The 19,919-nt window shown below is 41.7% G+C and overlaps 1 protein-coding gene and 1 pseudogene across 1 annotated transcript in view; one reads left to right on the top strand and one right to left on the bottom strand.

The window, feature by feature from the left end:
• Window positions 1–386: 386 nt before the first annotated feature.
• Window positions 387–19,919, bottom strand: part of LRRC66 (leucine rich repeat containing 66) — a 30,372-nt gene continuing 10,839 nt past the window's right edge. The window contains exons 2-4 of the mRNA XM_007998732.3: window positions 15,541–15,710; window positions 3,861–4,050; window positions 387–2,309 (exon numbers count right to left, since the gene is read on the bottom strand). Coding sequence (XP_007996923.3) covers window positions 502–2,309; window positions 3,861–4,050; window positions 15,541–15,710 — 2,168 coding nt within the window. The 3' untranslated portion in view covers window positions 387–501. The remainder of the gene's footprint in view (window positions 2,310–3,860; window positions 4,051–15,540; window positions 15,711–19,919) is intronic.
• On the top strand, window positions 16,702–17,658 carry LOC103235703 (small ribosomal subunit protein uS5 pseudogene; annotated as a pseudogene).

Genomic DNA, 19,919 nt, shown 5'->3' with positions numbered 1-19,919 from the left:
GATAAAGTTGAACATCCTTGTCTTTGTCATCCTAAAGCTGTTCTTTTCAGAGAGCCAAATCCCATCAGATTGCTCCAGGTCTATATTTAAGAAGGAAAGTTAGAATCATTTTGTCTAACTGCAACAGATTATCTTCTGAATATTTATCCCAACCTATTGATGAAGTGCTCCTGTGTTCTTAGTGAACTGGTTTCGTTTGGGAGCTCTTGTAATAATGGTGCATGGTTCTTGGAATGATCTCAAAATATTCCCCTCTTTCTCTTTCACACTGAAGAGCAGGTTCATCCCCACAGGATGTTAACAAGTGTATTTAGCTTATAACCCTTCTAGAATCATCCTCTTCAAGTGGGCCCACAAAACCCTCATTTGCATCAGTGTCCACCTGGTTGGAATTCATGTTGTCTCCTTCAGGATCTTGTTGTGAAGGTTTTAGTTTTCCCCTGCCATGATCATTAAAGGAATATTGTTTAGAGCTGTGAATATTTCCTTAATGAAAATTTCTTATTTTAAAATGTCTGAGTCTCTTTCATGGAAGGCAGCCTTATCAGGATCTGACGGAACTTCAGCAGAACATGGTGGTGTTTGTTGTAAAACATCCACATTAGAAAATTCTAAGTCTCTAAGTGAGCAATGCCATTCTGCTGCCTTGGATTGAAAAGCTGTGTCATAATTATAAGTAAACATGCCCGGAATCTTATCCCCTAAGGGACTATTCCCCAGTGACCTGGGCCAGGGTGATGGGCCCTCAGATCTGTCAGTGTCAGAGGCATTTTCCAGATGAGTCTTGTACACACCAGAGTCTGGAGTGGAAATGAGAGGTTTTTCAAAGTGATCTTCCTGATTCTTGCATTTCCCTGGAATTGTTTGGAAGGTGACATTGTCCTCAAGACTGTCTATAGCCATCACATTGTCCTTGCTTGCCCCTGAGCTCTCGTCCTGCAGGGGCTCCTCGTCAGGTGCTGCTTCTTCAGTCTTGCTCCTCGCACCTTCTGAACTTATGGAGCTCAGAGTGAACAGAGACCCCTCATCAGAGTCACAGTCACTCTCCAACTCACAGCAAGTGTCAGAAAGAGTGGATTTCTGCACTGGTTCCTTGTTAGCAGGAGTGATATCCAGGCCACCATCCCATCTTGGAGGAAAGACTGATGGGTCTGTGTCTCTTGGGTCACCGTGTGGAACCTCGCTGTAGTGGGCTGAAAGTGCTCCCTCAGCACTTGCCCCCGAGAGCCTTGGCTGCTGTATGCTCAGCAAATCAATGGACGAACTCACTTGCCTTTCCTTAGAAAATTCCATCTGCAAGTCCCAAAGTGACTGTTCAGTGCCCCCTCTTTCCTTACTGTCTCCAATCCTCTGTGCTTCTGCATGTGTTAGCATTTTACAGAGGGAAGCTGTCATTTCTCCGGAGAGGGACAAGTCTAATTCATTGGAATCATAACAGCTTGAGCCAGAGACAGCGTGAGAGGAGCCAGAGATAGCACGAGACATGCCAGCTACAGAAGAGACGCCCACTGAATGTGCACTGAGAGACTCTTCCTGGGCCACAGTTTCATAAGTCCGTTCTCCAAGAACATCATTCCTATGGATGTGATCCTGTGTTGCTGACATTAGTTCATGGTTACCAGCATGTGGGTGTCTCTGGAGAATGGAATAGACTGCACTATCATTTCCACTTCCTGTCCCGGTGTTGTCCCCGCACTGTCCTGAGCTCTGCGGACTGCCAGGATCCTTCCTGCTGCTTCCCAGAGTTCTATCAGGAATTATGGTGGCATGTGAGTGTGGCTGTGTCGCCCAGAAAGGGGTCTGGTTCTTGTAGAGGCTTAGATGAGGAAATGCTTGGCGCAGATGGGACTCTGGGTATGGTGTGTGCCCCACAGCTTGGATGTCATCGTAAAAGCCCTCGTTTGAACACGCGTTGTCCAGGCCAGGGCTTTTGTTCTGGCACTTTTGTTGCCACAGTCTGTCAACATAAGGCCTTGTGAAAGCCCCCAGGCAGAAGGCGACAAGGAATGTGATGAACACTGACAGGCACACTGCCAGAGCCAGGTCCTGGGAAGCGTCCTCCTTTCTGCTGGCAGCCTGCACATCGCGGGTGCTTCTAACACTCCTTGGCAGCCATCTCTGCTTCTCCCTGAGACCAGAGCTGGTCCTTGCTTTCTTCCCCAGAATGGAAACACCCATGCGCCTTCCTCCCTGAGGCCTCTCTGCTTTGCTCCTTATGAGGCTTTTCACGGGATGCAGATGAATGGGAGGAAGGCTGGTTTCCCTGGAAATCCTGCTCTGGGGAGTACCCCCATTGGCCTCCTCACTCCCTGAAAGTGGGATTAAAAAAATACACATTAAGCAAACATTGAAATAAGATTGCAGGGGCTTTTCTTCTTTCTTTTTTTCAGAATTGGGGTCTCTGTCACCTAGCATGGAGAGGGGTGGCACAATAATAACTCACTGAAGCCTCAGACTCCTGGGCTCAAGCGATCCTCCTACTTCAGCCCCCAGAGTAGCTGGGACTACAGGTGTGTGCCACCACACCTGGGCTGCTTTTTTTTTATTTTCCATTTTACAGAGACAAGGGTTGTAACTACGTTGCCAAGGCTGGTCTCAAACTCTTGGCATCAAGCAATTCTTGTCCCTTGGCCTCCTGAACAGCTGAGACTACAGGTGTGAGCCACTGCCCCCAGCTCCAGATTCTAGGGGTTTCAGAAGCTTCTGTGAGTCCTCCTCAGTCCTTATCTAGCTACATGTTAAAGTGTACATTACATCATGATCAGCAGTTTAAAAATATTATTCATTCACTCGTTTTTGTTTAATGCCAACAGCATGTTTATGGTTGTATGCATTTATACATGGCTATCAGGCTGAGGTCTGTTGCTGAGAGGTCCTGGAGGTTGTATGTACCTTAGGCTTCCTGCCTCACTGCTGCCTGTGGGAGGAAGAAGCCAGACTAGAGGGACAGCCACATGTACATGGCTTCTCCTTCCTCCATAATCTTACCTACTCCATGTACTAGTAAACAGCAAAAATATTCCATTTTCTTTATTGGTTCCTGACATTTCGCTCTCTACCCTCAGAATGTCAGTTGTGGAATGAAACAAATGTAGCTGATGACATTAAGACTTCTCTCTGATCTTCATGAACTTCCTCTAAACCTGGTAGGCATGGCCGTGTTCCTACTTGAATGGCAGTCCTGAATAGAACAGAATCTATGACTCATTTTTTTTCATAGACTTTTTTTTTTTTATATATATGAGGTTGAGATTTAGCCAAGGTAGTTAATGTAAAAAAAAGCTTCCCAGAATATTCAACCCCAGTAACATATTCCAGCACTTTGGGAGAGGGGCAAGGAACAAATCAAAGGAAAATATGCTTTTGTAATATGTGTGTGTGTTTTGTGTATGTAGAGGATCACACCTTTAGAATGTTAGCAAACATCTAAAATAATTATATTTCTAATTTTAAAAGTTCTTTAATAGGTTATTTGTTAGGAATTTGGATAAAACTGTGACATTAAATTTTACTCAATTTTTAATTCTTGTCTAATGCCAACAGCCTGTCTAGGGTTCTTGAGAATAAAGTTTGGTGTGTCAGAACAAAACTCTCTTCTAGTGGAATTCCTCCTTTTGACCAAATCCAATTGATGCTGAGTGAGTTGAACTGTGTTTCTTCGACCACATGAAGAAAATAATTGATGAACTGAGGAAAACAGTTATTTGGCACCAGTGATTTTTCTATGACACAGACTGACTAATGCCAAGGGTCAGCACTTTTGCTTTCAGGGGGACTGTCATTATTTCAAATGAGACTAAAATGTTTATGTGCATTTTTCAGTATAAACGGAGCCTTTCAGAGAGATGTTACTGACTTACCTATACACCTGTTGCAAATGACATTCCATGTTTTCCTCCAGGATTCAGAAATAAAATTTTGAAAGACTGTCACACTATCATCACACTGCCAGTGATTATCAGCCAAGTCAACCACTAGATGGGGAAATTCTAAAGCTATGATCATCATTGGTAGGATGGTGGACAGATCATTGTTGCTGAGGTCTATGACCTGTTTGAGAAGAAAGAAGTTTAGGATGGTCTGTGGATAAAGACATTTAGAGATAAAATAAATGAGTTACAGAAAAATACTGTTTATGTCTCTGTGGAGGCAATATGGATTTGACACTGGTTACCAGTCACGGAATAGTGGGTTTTAAGTCTCTGTTCTACCCCTAAAAAGTTTACAAGTCTTGACAAATTGTTTACTTTCTATAAGCCTCCCTCCCAGGGTGGCTGGAAGCATTAAATGTATGTGAAAGCTTTAAGTATCATGCCTAAATTTGATGCTTAATCATTTTCTCTTCCTTCTTTCCTGAGTGTAATTTGTATTGTTAAATAAAACCTAGATGCTCATGTTATCAAAGTCTAGAATTGGATACCAGGTCAAGAATTTCTAGAACTACACCAATCTTGAAAGCAGCAGAAAATACTGGATGATGAAAATGTAGAACACAGAACTGTGGTTGACCAGAAATCTTATTTATTTATTTTTTCTGGTAGAGATGAAATCTCACTATGTTGCTTAATTGGACTCAAATTCCTGGGCTCAAGTAATCCTCCCAAGGCCTTGGCCTCCCAAAATGCTGGAATTACAGGCATGCACCTGGCCTCAAAGAGAGGTCTTTTGAATCAAATATTATCTCAAGAGTAGTAATACATTTCTCTGCATCTGTGGCTATTCAGTACATGCAGTATGACTAATTTTTCTAGTCGGATCAGAAATCAAGGGGAAAGGGGAACAAGAAGGATCTAGTGGCTCTAGAAACAGAAAGCAGGATCTGTAGACGTCGGACATGACAGGAGCATGACATAGCAGGGAAAGCACAGTTAGGAGGAGCTTTAGCTGCCATTTGCAGAGCCCTGCTGGGTCCCAGATATGCCAGTAGGTACTTCACATACATGACCCCTGATCTTAAGAATTTCCTCATTTTCACCTATTATACAGAGGAAGAAGCTGGGTTAAGTCACACAGTATATCCTACATAGACCCTAGCACCTAATACACGGCAGGTACTGTGTAAACAACAGAAAGGAAGGAAGGAAGGAAGGAAATGGTAGAGATCTGATCTGGCTTCACAGTTGTGTGCCTTCCACTGCAGAACATACCCTCTTGGAGTCTGAGCTCCTGCAGCACTCGAGTGAAGGAAGGGCTGGGTTGAGGAGGCCTGGGGCAGAGGCGTCAGAGTGGCTCATGAGGTTTGGGGAGAGGCAGGTGGTTATTAGGAGAAGCGAAAATCATAAAAATGAAAATACAGTCCTTGCTTTCAAAAAAGAGGATGATGAATAAAAGCTAGAAAGGCTGACTGCTATCAAGGCCAATTGTTTTATAGACACCTGGGAAAAATCAGCACTTACGTTTTGGGTTATGTAAATTCCTAAAGAAGGGCTTATTCAAGCAAATAATCAAACAATGCCACAAACAAGACCATTACATACAGAATCACAATTTGTTTGTGAATTTGGGTAGTAAGCATGAATTTTCCATTAATGAATAGCCAAGCAGTGTTGACTCTCAAAAGAAGGTCACCAGAAATTGGAGGTAGGATACTGTGGGATTGGACAGAAAAAATATTTAGCTTTAGCCTCATCTTGGTGAGGATCAGTAGCTTTCTTATATATCGCTTGACAACAGATTGAAATATTCTGATGTTTTTCAGGTAATTATTTTCTTTTAAGTGCATGTCTGCATTTATTTTTTGTCCTAGCATCTTATTATATTACAAATAATGGAACCAAAAGCAAAACTGGAGGGAGGATAGAAAAATTAATAAAATGACTCAGGAGGAACAATTTCTGAGAGAGGAGTAAAACATAATGGTACAATTTGGCTAAAGAAATACCCATCTACTAGCATTTGAAAGGGGTATACATTATGGAAAGATTGGGAGAAGCATATATAATATTGCTTCACAAATCACTGCATTTAAGAATGGGATAAGATTAGGAAAAGAAATGCTAATTTGAAATGTCAGTGAAACTTATTTCATCCATCAAAGCATAGTGATGAATTTATGCTTTGAAAAATCTATCTGGCTTCTGAAAAGATTTCCACATGGGAAATCACATAGAATAGTGCAAGTATTAAATTCATTGCCCAGAAGAAAACAACATCCATTTTGATATTCAGCATTTTTGGTACCAAATATGTTCATCATGTTCCAAAACCAGTTTTTGGAGATATTGCCAAACATGCAGAAGGGATATTAGAGGAGAAGAAATGGTATGATTCTAGGGCAGTTACAGTGCATTGAGAATTACAGCTGTATATAAAACATCCTCGAGGTTGATTTTTAGTCTGGCTGTGGCATCCATTACCTGTGAGCTGCAGAAGACTCATAGAGCACAATAAAATGCACAGGAAATACAACAGATGAAGGGCAAATTACATATACAAGGAGTATACAATATACTACCGATTAACTACCAAATTAGGTGGACCTTTTCATCTGTCCTCATGACTACTGTAGCAGACAGACTCTAGGATGGTCTCCAATGATCCTGCCTCCTTGGTGATCAGGCCCTTGAATACTCTCCTCCCCTTGGGTGCAGGCAGGACCAGTGATTTGTTTCTAACCAAAAGACTATGGAAAACAATGGAATGCCACTTCCATGATAACATTTATGAAGAATTATAACGTTCTTGCTAGCAGACTCCCTCACTGGCTCTGAAACAAGCTGCCACATTGTGAACCACCCTATGGAGAGGCCCACATGGCATAGAACTGAAGGCAGGCTTTGTCCAACAGCCAGCAAGAAATTGAGCCCTTACTCTAGCAGCCCACAAGGAACTGAACCCTGCCGACGGCCACATGAACTTGGAAGAGAATCCTTTTCTAGCTGGGCTTTTCAGTTAGATTCTAGCCTTTGCCAGCACTTTGATTGCAGCCTCTTGAGAGACCCTTAAGTGGAGACCCCAGGCAAGCCATGCCTGGATTCCTGTCTCATAGAAATTGTGAGATAATCTATGTGTGTGGTTTTAAGTTCGTAAGTTTGTAGTAATGTATTATGCAGCAATAGATAACTAATACTCCTATCCATGTCCATCACCAATTTATTCATTCCTTTGTTTATTTGATAAGTATTTTAAAATATGTGTTAGGTACCAGGCATATGCTAAGCACGGGAAAAGAAAACAGATATGATGTATGTTCTCAAAGAGCTTACCATAGGGTAGAAGGGTGTGAGGGCACAGGCATTAACAACTAATCATACCTAAAACTAAGTAATTTCAGCTGGGACAAGTGCAATGAGAGGAAATGTATAGCATGTTATAAGTGTTTAGGAAGGGGAATTAATTTAATCTGGAGGTCCAGGGAAGGCCTCCATGAGGAAATAATATTTTAGCAAAACTGACAGGATTAATAGAAGTTGGCTCCAGGCAAAGGACCAGCAAGTGGGGAGGAGTTGAAGTGAAAACAGAGGCAGGAGTGCAGACAGCCAGGGAACAGGCTTGAAAGGAGACTGGAGAGGCAGTCAGGGGTCAGGTCCTTGCAGTGAAATCTTGGAAGAGTTTTAACCAAGAAGTGGCAGAATCAGATTTCTATGTTAAAAGAGCAGGAGACAGTGGCCATTTTAAAATTTCTATACACAGACTACATTTATAAAGTGCTTACTGTATTCTAAGCACTGCTCTAAGCACTGTATATGTATTAAAACAATTCTCACAAAACTCTGAGAGGAACTAAATTATCTTCATTTTTCAGAAGAGAAAAGTGAAACACAGAGAGATTTGATAACTTGCTTAAGATACTGTGGCTGGAAAGTAGCTGAGGTTAAGTTTAAGTGCAGGCAGCTGGCTCAAGGCCACACTCCCCATCACTGCTTCACTAGTCTCCCTTCTGCAGAAGAGGGATTCCAGGAGCCATTCTGGTTGGAAGTGGGGAGTTGGAGGCTTATCTTGCAGCTATGCCTGAATAGCACTTTGCAGAACACTGGGAAAACCTGTTTTCTATGTTGGCATTGCTTAATATGATAGCCACACCAATAGATGACTAACACACCTATCCATGTCCATCAGCCACTTATTCATTCCTTTGTTCATTTAACAAGTATTTAAACATATGTATCAGGTACCAGGCATACGCTAAGCACTGGAAAACAAAACACATATCATATATGTACTCAAAGAGCTTAAACGTGGCTATTGAGCAATTAAAACAGGGGTGGTCCAAACTGGGATGTGTGGTAAGTGCAAAATATCCACCAGGTTTTGAAGACTTACTATGAAAAGGGGATATAGGGGGGTGCACCCAAGATGGCCAAATAGGAACAGCTCCAGCCTCCAGCTTCCAGCGTGAGTGACACAGAAGACGGGTGATTTCTGCATTTTCAACTGAGGTACTGGGTTCATCTCACTGGGGCATGTCAGACAGTTGGCACTGGTCTGCGGGTGCAGCCCGACCAGTGAGAGCTGAAACAGGGCGAGGCATCGCCTCACCTGGGAAGTGCAAGGGGGAAGGGAATTCCTTTTCCTAGCCAAAGGAAATTGAGACACACAACACCTGGAAAATCGGGTAACTCCCACCCTAATACTGTGCTTTACTGAGGGTCTTAGCAAACGGCACACCAGGAGATTATATCCCACACCTGGCAGGGAGGGTCCCACACCCACAGGGCCTCCCTCATTGCTAGCACAGCAGTCTGAGATCTAACTGCAAGGTGGCACTGAGGCTGGGGGAGGGGTGCCCACAATTGCTGAGGCTTAAGTAGGTAAACAAAGCCACTAGGAAATTCGAATTGGGTGGAGCCCACCACAGCTCAAGAAGGCCGGCCTGCCTCTGTAGACTCCTCCTCTGGGGACAGGTCATAGCTAAACAAAAAGCAGCAGAAACCTCGGCAGAGGTAAATGCCGCTGTCTGACAGCTTTGAAGAGAGCAGTGGATCTCCCAGCATGGAGGTTGAGATCTGAGAATGGACAGACGGTCTGCTCAAGTGGGTCCCTGACCCCTGAGTAGCCTAACTGGGAGACATCCCCCACTAGGTGCAGACCAACACCTCACATCTCACACGGCGGGGTACACCCCTGATATGAAGCTTCCAGAGCAAGAATCAGACAGCAACACTCACTGTTCAGCAATATTCTATCTTCTGCAGCCTCCGCTGCTGCTACCCAGGCAAACAGGGTCTGGAGTGGACCTCAAGCAATCTCCAACAGACCTATAGCTGAGGGTGCTGATTGTCAGAAGTAAAACTAACAAACAGAAAGGACACCCACACCAAAACCCCATCAGTACCTCACCATCATCAAAGACCAAAGGCAGATAAAACCACAAAGATGGGGAAAAAGCAGTGCAGAAAAGCTGGAAATTCAAAAAATCAGAGTGCATCTCCCCCTCCAAAGGAACGCAGCTCATCGCCAGCAACAGAACAAAGCTGGATGGAGAATGACTTTGACAAGTTGAGAGAAGAAGGCTTCAGTCAAAAAAACTTCTCAGAGCTAAAGGAGGAACTATGCAACCAGTGCAAAGAAACTAAAAACCTTGAAAAAAGATTTGACCAATGGCTAACTAGAATAACCAATGTAAAGAAGTCCTTAAAACAACTGATAGAGATGAAAAACATAACACGAAAACTAAGTGACAAATGCACAAGCTTCAGTAACCGACTCGATCATCTGGAAGAAACAGTATCAGCGATTGAAGATCAAATGAATGAAATGAAGTGAGAAGAGAAGTGCAGACAAAAAAGAGTAAAAAGAAATGAACAAAGTCTCCAAAAAATATGGGATTATGTGCAAAGACCAAATCTATGTCTGATTGGGGTGCCTGAAAGTGACGGGGACAATGGAACCAAGTTGGAAAACACTCTGCAGGATATCATCCAGGAGAACTTCCCCAACCTAGTAAGGCAGGCCAACATTCAAATTCAGGAAATACAGAGAAGGCCACAAAGATAGTCCTCGAGAAGAGCAACTCCAAGACACATAATTGTCAGATTCACCAAAGTTGAAATGAAGGAAAAAATCTTAAGGGCAGCCAGAGAGAAAGGTCGGGTTACCCACAAAGGGACGCCCATCAGACTAACAGCAGATCTCTCAGCAGAAACTCTACAAGCCAGAAGACAGTGGGGGACAATATTCAACATTCTTAAAGAAAAGAATTTTCAACCCAGAATTTCATATCCAGCCAAACTAAGTTTCATAAATGAAGGAGAAATAAAATCCTTTATAGACAAGCAAATGCTTAGAGATTTTGTCACCACCAGGCCTGCCCTACAAGAGATCCTGAAGGAAGCACTAAACATGGAAAGGAACAACAGATACCAGCCATTGCAAAAACATGTCAAAATGTACAGTTCATTGATGCTATGAAGAAACTGCATCAACTAGCGAGCAAAGTAACCAGCTAATATCATAGTGACAGGATCAAGTTCACACATAACAATATTAATCTTAAATAAAAATGGACTAAATGGTCCAATTAAAAGACACAGGCTGGCAAGTTGGATAAAGAGTCAAGACCTATCAGTTTGCTGTATTCAGGAGACCCATCTCACATGCAGAGACACACATAGACTCAAAATAAAGGGATGCAGGAAGATCTACCAAGCAAATGGAGAACAAAAAAAAGCAGGGGTTGCAATCCTAGTCTCTGATAAAACAGACTTTAAACCATCAAAGATCAAAAGAGACAAAGAAGGCCACTACATAATGGTAAAGGGATTAATTCATCAGGAAGAGCTAACTATCCTATATATATGCATGTAATACAGGAGCACCCAGATTCATAAAGCAAGTCCTTAGAGGCTTACAAAGAGACTTAGACTCCCATACAATCATAATGGGAGACTTTAACACCCCACTGTCAACATTAGACAGATCAATGAGACAGAAAGTCAACAAGGATATCCAGGAATTGAACTCAACTCTGCACCAAGTGGTCCTAACAGACAGCTACAGAACTCTCCACCCCAAATCAACAGAATATACATTCTTCTCAGCACCACATCGCATTAATTCCAAAATTGACCACATAGTTGGAAGTAAAGCACTCCTCAGCAAATGTAAAAGAACAAAATTATGACAAACTGTCTCTCAGACCACAGTGCAATCAAACTAGAACTCAGCACTAAGAAACTCAATCAAAACCGCTCAACTACATGGAAACTGAATAACCTGCTCCTGAATGACTACTGGGTACATAACGAAATTAAGGCAGAAATAAAGATGTTCTTTGAAACCAATGAGAACAAAGATACAACATACCAGAATCTCTGGGACACATTTAAAGCAATGTGTAGAGGGAAATTTATAGCACTAAATGCCCACAAAAGAAATCAGGAAAGATCTAAAATTGACACCCTAACATCACAGTTAAAAGAACTAGAGAAGCAAGAGCAAACACATTCAAAAGCTAGCAGAAGGCAAAAAAAAAAAAAAAAAAAAAAAAACTAAGATCGCAGCAGAACTGAAGGAGATAGAGACACAAAAAACACCCCAAAAAATCAATGAATCCAGGCACTGGTGTTTTGAAAAGATCAACAAAATTGATAGACCCCTAGCAAGACTGATAAAAAAGAGAGAGGAATCAAATAGACGCAATAAAAAATGATAAAGGGGATATCGCCACCGACCCCACAGAAATACAAACTACCATCAGAGAATACTATAAACACCTCTACGCAAATAAACTAGAAAATCTAGAAGAAATGGATAATTTACTGGACACTTACACTCTCCCAAGACTAAACCAGGAAGAAGTTGAATCCCTGAATAGACCAATAGCAGGCTCTGAAATTGAGGCAATAATTGATAGCCTACCAACCAAAAAAAATCCAGGACGAGATGGATTCACAGCTGAATTCCACCATAGATACAAGGAGGAGTTGGTACCATTCCTTCTGAAACTATTCTAATCAATAGAAAAAGAGGGAATCCTCCCCAACTCATTTTACGAGGCTAACATCATCCTGATACCAAAGCCTGACAGAAATACAGCCAAAAAAGAGAATTTTAGACCAATATCCCTGATGAACATCGATGCAAAAATCCTCAATAAAATACTGGCAAACCGAATCCAGCAGCACATCAAATCCAGCAGCAGATCCACCATGATCAAGTGGGCTTCATCCCTGGGATGCAAGGCTGGGTAAATATATGCAAATCAGTTAATATAATTCAGCATATAAACAGAACCAAAGACAAAAACCACATGATTATCTCAATAGATGCAGAAAAGGCTTTTGACAAAATTCAACAGCCCTTTATGCTAAAAACTCTCAATAAATTCGGTATTGATGCAACATATCTCAAAATAATAAGAGCTATTTATGACAAACCCATAGCCAATATCATACTGAATGGGCAAAAACTGGAAGCATTCCCTTTGAAAACTGGCATAAGACAGGGATGCCCTCTCTCACCACTCTTATTCAACACAGTGTTGGAAGTTCTGGCTAGGGCAATCAGGCAAGAGAAAGAAATCAAGGGTATTCAGTTAGGAAAAGAAGAAGTCAAATTGTCCCTCTTTGCAGATGACATGATTGTATATTTAGAAAACCCCATTGTCTCAGCCCAAAATCTCCTTAAGCTGATAAGCAGCTTCAGCAAAGTCTCAGGATACAAAACTAATGTGCAAAAATCACAAGCATTCTTATACACCAGTAACAGAAAAACAGAGAGCCAAATCATGAATGAACTCCCATTCACAATAGCTTCAAAGAGAATAAAATACCTAGGAATCCAACTTACAAGGGATGTAAAGGACCTCTTCAAGGAGAACTACAAACCACTGCTCACTGAAATAGAGGAGGACACAAACAAATGGAAGAACATACCATGCTCATAGATAGGAAGAATCAATATTGTGAAAATGGCCATACTGTCCAAGGTAATTTATAGATTCAATGCCATCCCCATTAAGCTACCAATGACTTTCTTCACAGAATTGGAAAAAACTGCTTTAAAGTTCATATGGAACCAAAACAGAGCCCGCATTACCAAGACAATCCTAAGCCAAAAGAACAAAGCTGGAGGCATCACACTACCTGACTTCAAACTACACTACAAGTCTACAGAAACCAAAACAGCATGGTACTGGTACCAAAACAGAGATATAGACGAATGAAACAGAATAGAGCCGTCAGAAATAATACCACACATCTACAGCCATCTGATCTTTGACAAACCTGACAAAAACAAGAAAAGGGGAAAAGATTCCCTATTTAATAAATGGTGCTGGTAAATTGGCTAGCCATAAGTAGAAAGCTGAAACTGGATCCTTTCCTTACTCCTTATATGAAAATTAATTCAAGATCTATTAGAGACCTAAAACCATAAAAACCCTAGAAGAAAACCTAGGTAACACCATTCAGGACATAGGCATGGACAAGGACTTCATGTCCAAAACACCAAAAGCAATGGCAACAAAAGTCAAAATTGACAAATGGGATCTAATTAAACTAAAGAGCTTCTGCACAGCAAAAGAAACTACCATCAGAGTGAACAGGCAACCTACAGAATGGGAGAAAATTGATGCAATCTACTCATCTGACAAAGGGCTAATACCCAGAACCTATAAAGAACTCAATCAAATTTACAAGAAAACAACAAACAACCCCATCAAAAAGTGGGCAAAGGACATGAACAGACACTTTTCAAAAGAAGACATTCATACAGCCAACAGACATGTGAAAAAATGCTCATCATCACTCACCATCAGAGAAATGCAAATCAAAACCACAATGAGATATCATCTCACACCAGTTAGAATGGCAATCATTAAAAAATCAGGAAACAATAGGTGCTGGAGAGGATGTGGAGAAATAGGAACACTTTTACACTGTTGGTGGGATTGTAAACTAGTTCAACCATTATGGAAAACAGTATGGTGATTCCTCAAGGATCTAGAACTAGAACTACCATTTAACCCAGCCATCCCATTACTGGGGATATACCCAAAGGATTAGAAGTCATGCTGCTATAAAGACACATGCACACATATGTTTATCGTGGCACTCTTCACAATAACAAAGACTTGGAATCAACCCAAATGCCCATCAGTGACAGACTGGATTAAGAAAATGTGGCACATATACACCATGGAATACTATGCAGCCATAAAAAAGGATGAGTTCCTGTCCTTTGTAGGGACATGGATGCAGCTGGAAACCATTAGTCTCAGCAAACTATCGCAAGAACAGAAAACCAAACACTGCATGTTCTCACTCAGAGGTGGGAACTGAACCATGAGATCACTTGGACACAGGAAGAGGAACATCACACACTGGGTGCTATTGTGGGGAGGGGGGGAAGGGGGAGGGATAGCATTAAGAGATATACCTAATGTAAATGACAAATTAATGGATGCAGCACACCAACATGGCACATGTATACATATGTAACAAACCTGCACGTTGTGCACATGTACCATAGAACTTAAAGTGTAATAAAAAGGGGGATATAAAATATTTCGTTAATAATTTCTATATTGATGACATGTAAAATATAATATTCAGTAAATAACACCACTAAGATGAAATTCACTTGTGTATTTTAACTTTTTCAGTCTAGCTACTAACATTTAAAACATTTCACTCTAGCTACTAACATCTAACACTTAAAATTGCATGTGTGGCTCACATTCTATGTTTCTATTGAATGATGCTGGCCTATATAAAGAATGGGAGTTGTGGTGGAGGTTATGGAGATGGAGGACTAAAGACTCTTCCAAACCATCTCGTAGTGCTACACTGCAGGCCACTCCGGTGTTGCTAAAGCACCAGTGAGAGGAGATTTTACAACATTCTCCCAAAGGGAAGGGTGTGGAGAAAAGTTCTTGGAGGAGAAGGGGCTGAAGCTGCCAGACCTAGAACAGGGCTTCAGGAGTTCCTTATGCTTACAGCTATTGGCACCTTGGGAGATTAACTGCAATGTGCCAGAGACAGGAACTATGGGGCCAAAATGTGACATAAATCTCCCCAGTATGGGTTTGGACATTTAGAACTACATGTGGCACATGTGCTATACAAGTAGGGAAATATTATCATTATCATTTTTATTGTTTTGTGTCCAATTTTGAAATGGAAGCAACAGGGTCACTGGGTTTCAGAGGCCCATCTAGTCCTGGGTCGTTGACATCTTAGCATCAGCCAGGTTGGTTTACAGGGGCCTCCCCAAGCGTTCCATATTGCATAAGACCCCTGAGACCTTTCACCAATCTTGTAGCTTAAGGAGACAGCCTTACTAATAACTAAGATTTAATTTCTTGCCAACTGGTAAGTGGAATGTAGGAGTTGGATATAATTTCACTTAGAAAAATAATGTGTCAATTCTTGATGTTGAGTATTATGTTGGAGTAAAATTCATGTCCCTTATTGTGGCCTTTGATTTTTGAGGCAAGAAAGAGACTTGAGCTCTTTAAGGGATCTTAAAATAGACTAACAGTTTTTGATTAATAGCCAGTACTACTGGACATGAAGAAACTCTTCAACAGAAATATGCTTCTAATGTAATTGCCCATGTGTCTTCCTTATTCAAATATTATAAAAATGATTTTAGAACCTGTAATTTTTTGAGGTCCTTGAAGGCTTGTGGGTGAATTTTGAATATCTTGGTTCTCTTTAAATAGAGATTCTCCAGTTGCAGGCAGTTGTGAAAATCAGACCACCCTATTTGCAATATCCCATCGAATGACAGATCCAAACTCTGCAATGACTTCAGTTTCCACAGTCCTGTTAAAATGAAAAAGTAAGTTAAAATCTAAACTGGTGAAATTTACTGCAGCACTGTTTGTAATGTTGAAAAATTGGAGACAACATTAAGAGTTCTCAACTGAGGTATTGCTAAACAAAGTATAGTATATTAATACTATGAAATAATATGTAATCTCAAAGGATAATGAGACAGATCAACATGTAAACTGACTGAACAGGAAGAAAACAGTTAAGTACAGAATAGTATAGAGTATAAGTCAATGTCCTTGGGAAAAAGAGCCATATGCAAACACATACATAGATTTTGAGTGAGCAAGAAAAGGTCTGGCAGGAGATAAACTCAACTACTAATAGTTACACTTAGGACTAGGATGATTGAGGGAAGTGAAGAGGGATAAGAAAAGAATCATGCTGCTATAAAGACACATGCACACGTATGTTTATTGCGGCACTATTCACAATAGCAAAGACTTGGAATCAACCCAAATGTCCATCAGTGACAGACTGGATTAAGAAAATGTGGCACATATACACCATGGAATACTATGCAGCCATAAAAAAGGACGAGTTTGTGTCCTTTGTAGGGACATGGATGCAGCTGGAAACCATCATTCTTAGCAAACTATCACAAGAACAGAAAACCAAACACCGCATGTTCTCACTCATAGGTGGGAACTGAACAATGAGATCACTTGGACTTGGGAAGGGGAACATCACACACTGGGGCCTATCATGGGGAGGGGGAAGTGGGGAGGGACTGCATTGGGAGTTATACCTGATGTAAATGACGAGTTGATGGGTGGTGACGAGTTGATGGGTGCAGCACACCAACATGGTACAAGTATACATATGTAACAAACCTGCACGTTATGCACATGTACCCTAGAATTTAAAGTATAATAATAATAAAAAATAAATTAAAAAAAAAAAGAAAAGAAACGTTGTTTTGAACACTTTTGAATTCTTTCTTTCAATGAGCATGTACTACTTTTAAAATAAGAGAATCACTTCTTCTCCAAGAAAACACCAAATGGCAGATGATGCCGGTGCAGCGGAGGGGCGGCCTGGAGGCCCTGGTGGCCCTGGGGTGGGGAAGGGCGGTGGCTTCCGCGGAGGTTTTGGCAGTGGCATCCGGGGCTGGGGTCCCGGCTGTGGACGGGGTCCCGGCCGAGGCCGCTGAGCTCGCAGAGGCAAGGCCAAGGATAAGGAGTGGATGCCCGTCACCAAGCTGGGCCGCTTGGTCAAGGACATGAAGATCAAGTCCCTGGAGGAGATCTACCTCTTCTCCCTGCCCATTAAGGAATCTGAGATCATTGACTTTTTCTTGGGGGCTTCTCTCAAGGATGAGGTTTTGAAGATTATGCCGGTGCAGAAGCAGACCCGTGCTGGCCAGCCCACCAGGTTCAAGGCCTTTGTTGCTATGGGGGACTACAATGGCCACGTCGGCCTGGGTGTTAAGTGCTCTAAGGAGGTGGCCACCGCCATCCGTGGGGCCATGATCCTGGCCAAACTCTCCATTGTCCCCATGCACAGAGGCTACTGGGGGAACAAGACTGGCAAGCCCCACACTGTCCCTTGCAAGGTGACAGGCTGCTGTGGCTCTGTGCTGGTGCGCCTCATCCCTGCATCCAGGGGCACTGGCATCCTCTCAGTGCCTGTGCCCAAGAAGCTGCTCATGATGGCTGGTATAGATGACTGCTACACCTCAGCCCGGGGCTGCACTGCCACCCTGGGCAACTTCACCAAGGCCATGTTTGATGCCATCTCTAAGACCTACAGCTACCTGACCCCTGACCTCTGGAAGGAGACTGTGTTTACCAAGTCTCCCTATCAGGAATTCACTGACCACCTTGTCAAGACCCACACCAGAGTCTCCGTGCAGCGGACCCAGGCTCCAGCTGTGGCTACAACATAGGGTTTTTTATACAAGAAAAATAAAGTGAATTAAGCCTGAAAAAAATAAAATAAAATAAGAGAATCAGTTAAAAATATAACCTTGATTGAAAGATATGAAAAATATTTATTTGACTGAACTATATAGAAAAACTAAATAATCTTGCTAAACAATAGAGGAAAAAAGTTGTTTTGATGCTTTATTTACATGGATAAATTCTTCTAGTTTTAAGATTTTTCTTATTCTATTTTTTTCTGAGGCAGAGTCTCACTCTGTCACCCAGGCTGGAGTGCAGTGCCACAATCCCCACTCATTGCAACTTCCACCTCCCAGGTTCAAGTGAGTCTTCTGCCTCAGCCTCCCAAGTAACTGGGATTAAAAGTGCCTGCCACCATGCCAGGCTAATTTCTTTTTTTGTATTTTTGGTAGAGACGGGGTTTCACCATGTTTGTCAGGCTGGTCTTGAACTCCTGACCTCAAGTGATCCACCGCCTTGGCCTCCCAAAATACTGGGATTACAGGCATGAGCCACCACACCCCACTGTCTTATGCTATTTTGTAGCCATGTCCTTTCTTGTAGCTACTTATTGTTGATATTATGACTATTTCCTAGGCATTCTTGTGTTTTCCAAATGTAGTAAGTTGTAGCTAGATTTTGTTTTCCAGCAAAATAATCAAATTGAATTTTGGTCTCTGCCTTTGTATTTCACTTGATTTCAGAGAGTAATCAGGAGGTCCATTTGGCACTGAAAATAAATAAAGGTTCAGAAGGAGGTGCTAGTCATAGCTGTCTCTCAAATTTCATTTCCCATATGGGTTTCAGAAGGAAATGTTTGCATTTTTACATTTCCTTCTGCTCTGTTCTTGCACGTAGCCTGTGTCTTTAATCAACAGAACAAGATCAGGTTGGTTCAATTACAGGAGGCTTTATTCCTTGCCTACTGTCTGCAAGCTACTTATTGTAAGATTGATTATACAGGGAGATGACTTAATTGAAATGGCTGCATCATCAAGATTGTCATATGTTCATTTAATTGTATACATGCTACGCAGGAGATCATCAGGACAACGAATCGATCAAAACATTATGGGCAAGGAAGTCAGTGCTGAGGACAAGCATGGACAACATAGAATATTTACTCTTAAAAGAGTTTAATCTGATCCAATGATAAGACATAAACTCAAGGTAAAGTTATTAGTTATACAGAGTAGTTCATCACATGGACCGTCCGACCATAAAATTAATTTTTATTTGTTTGTTTGCCTATCAGATGATCGAGTCCTCTCAGGGCAGAATTCACATCTTTGAACTTTTGCAATGCTTGGTGGAATATAGTATACATTCAATAGGCCAGAGGCCACCATGTCTGGCTTGCATAGAGATTTAAAAATCATTGTACTGACATTAAAAATTCAATAAAAATTTGCATTTCTGGCTTCTCTTAAGAAAACTGGAAGTTCTAATTGGCACAAGATGACATTTGGCTGGAGCTGAATGAAGGCTGCCTGCTGTCGACGGGGGTATGAGCTTATAGAAGATTATCATTTCTTTGTACTCATGTCTCTGTCAAAAACAAGAAAACAGACTGGGCACAGTGGATGATGCCTGTAATCCCAGCACTTCGGAGGCTGAGGTGGATGAATCACTTGAGGTCAGGAGTTCAAGACCAGCCTGGGCAACGTGGTGAAACCCTATCTCTACTAAAAATACAAAAATTAGCCAGTGTGGTAGTGTTTGAGTCTGGGAGGCAGAGGTTGCAGTGAGTCGAGATCCATACCACTGTACTCCAGCTAGGGTAACAGAGTGAGACTCCGTCTCAAAAACAAACAAACAAAAAACAACAACAACGACAATGACAAAAAAACAGGAAAACAAAGGATAGGCCAAGAAGACTTTTTTTTTTTTTTTTTTTTTTAATGAGAGAGAAGTAAGACATATTCAGCTTATTCTGGTAAAAAATATTTCCATATTGGTTTGGAAATGACCATTGTCGAAGTCCCTGTGCACTACGCTGCTGCCCTGAGCACTTACTTCAGTCTAACTTCTCCTTGCCCCCGGTCCAGCTGCACCTGGCTCCAGCACTACAGCCAGGAGGCATCCAACTGTGGAGCCCAGGCTGAAGGCCAGTTGTTAAATATTTTGAACATAACCTCTGGAGAAAAATGTTTCTTTGTGCATAGAAGCATATTCCTACATCTCTTAATATGCAAGCATATGGGTCTGTCAGAAAAAAATGCAAAATAAGACACCAATATGAAAGAAGCTACAGCTTTCTTAACATTTTCATGATACCTGCCTGGCCTATATAGGGATGCAAACTCATGATTCCTAA

The sequence above is a fragment of the Chlorocebus sabaeus genome, chromosome 7, assembly GCF_047675955.1.
Source record: "Chlorocebus sabaeus isolate Y175 chromosome 7, mChlSab1.0.hap1, whole genome shotgun sequence".
NCBI classification, from domain to species: domain Eukaryota; kingdom Metazoa; phylum Chordata; class Mammalia; order Primates; family Cercopithecidae; genus Chlorocebus; species Chlorocebus sabaeus.
Note: the sequence above shows the minus strand (reverse complement) of the source record. Positions and strands in the feature narration are given on the sequence as shown.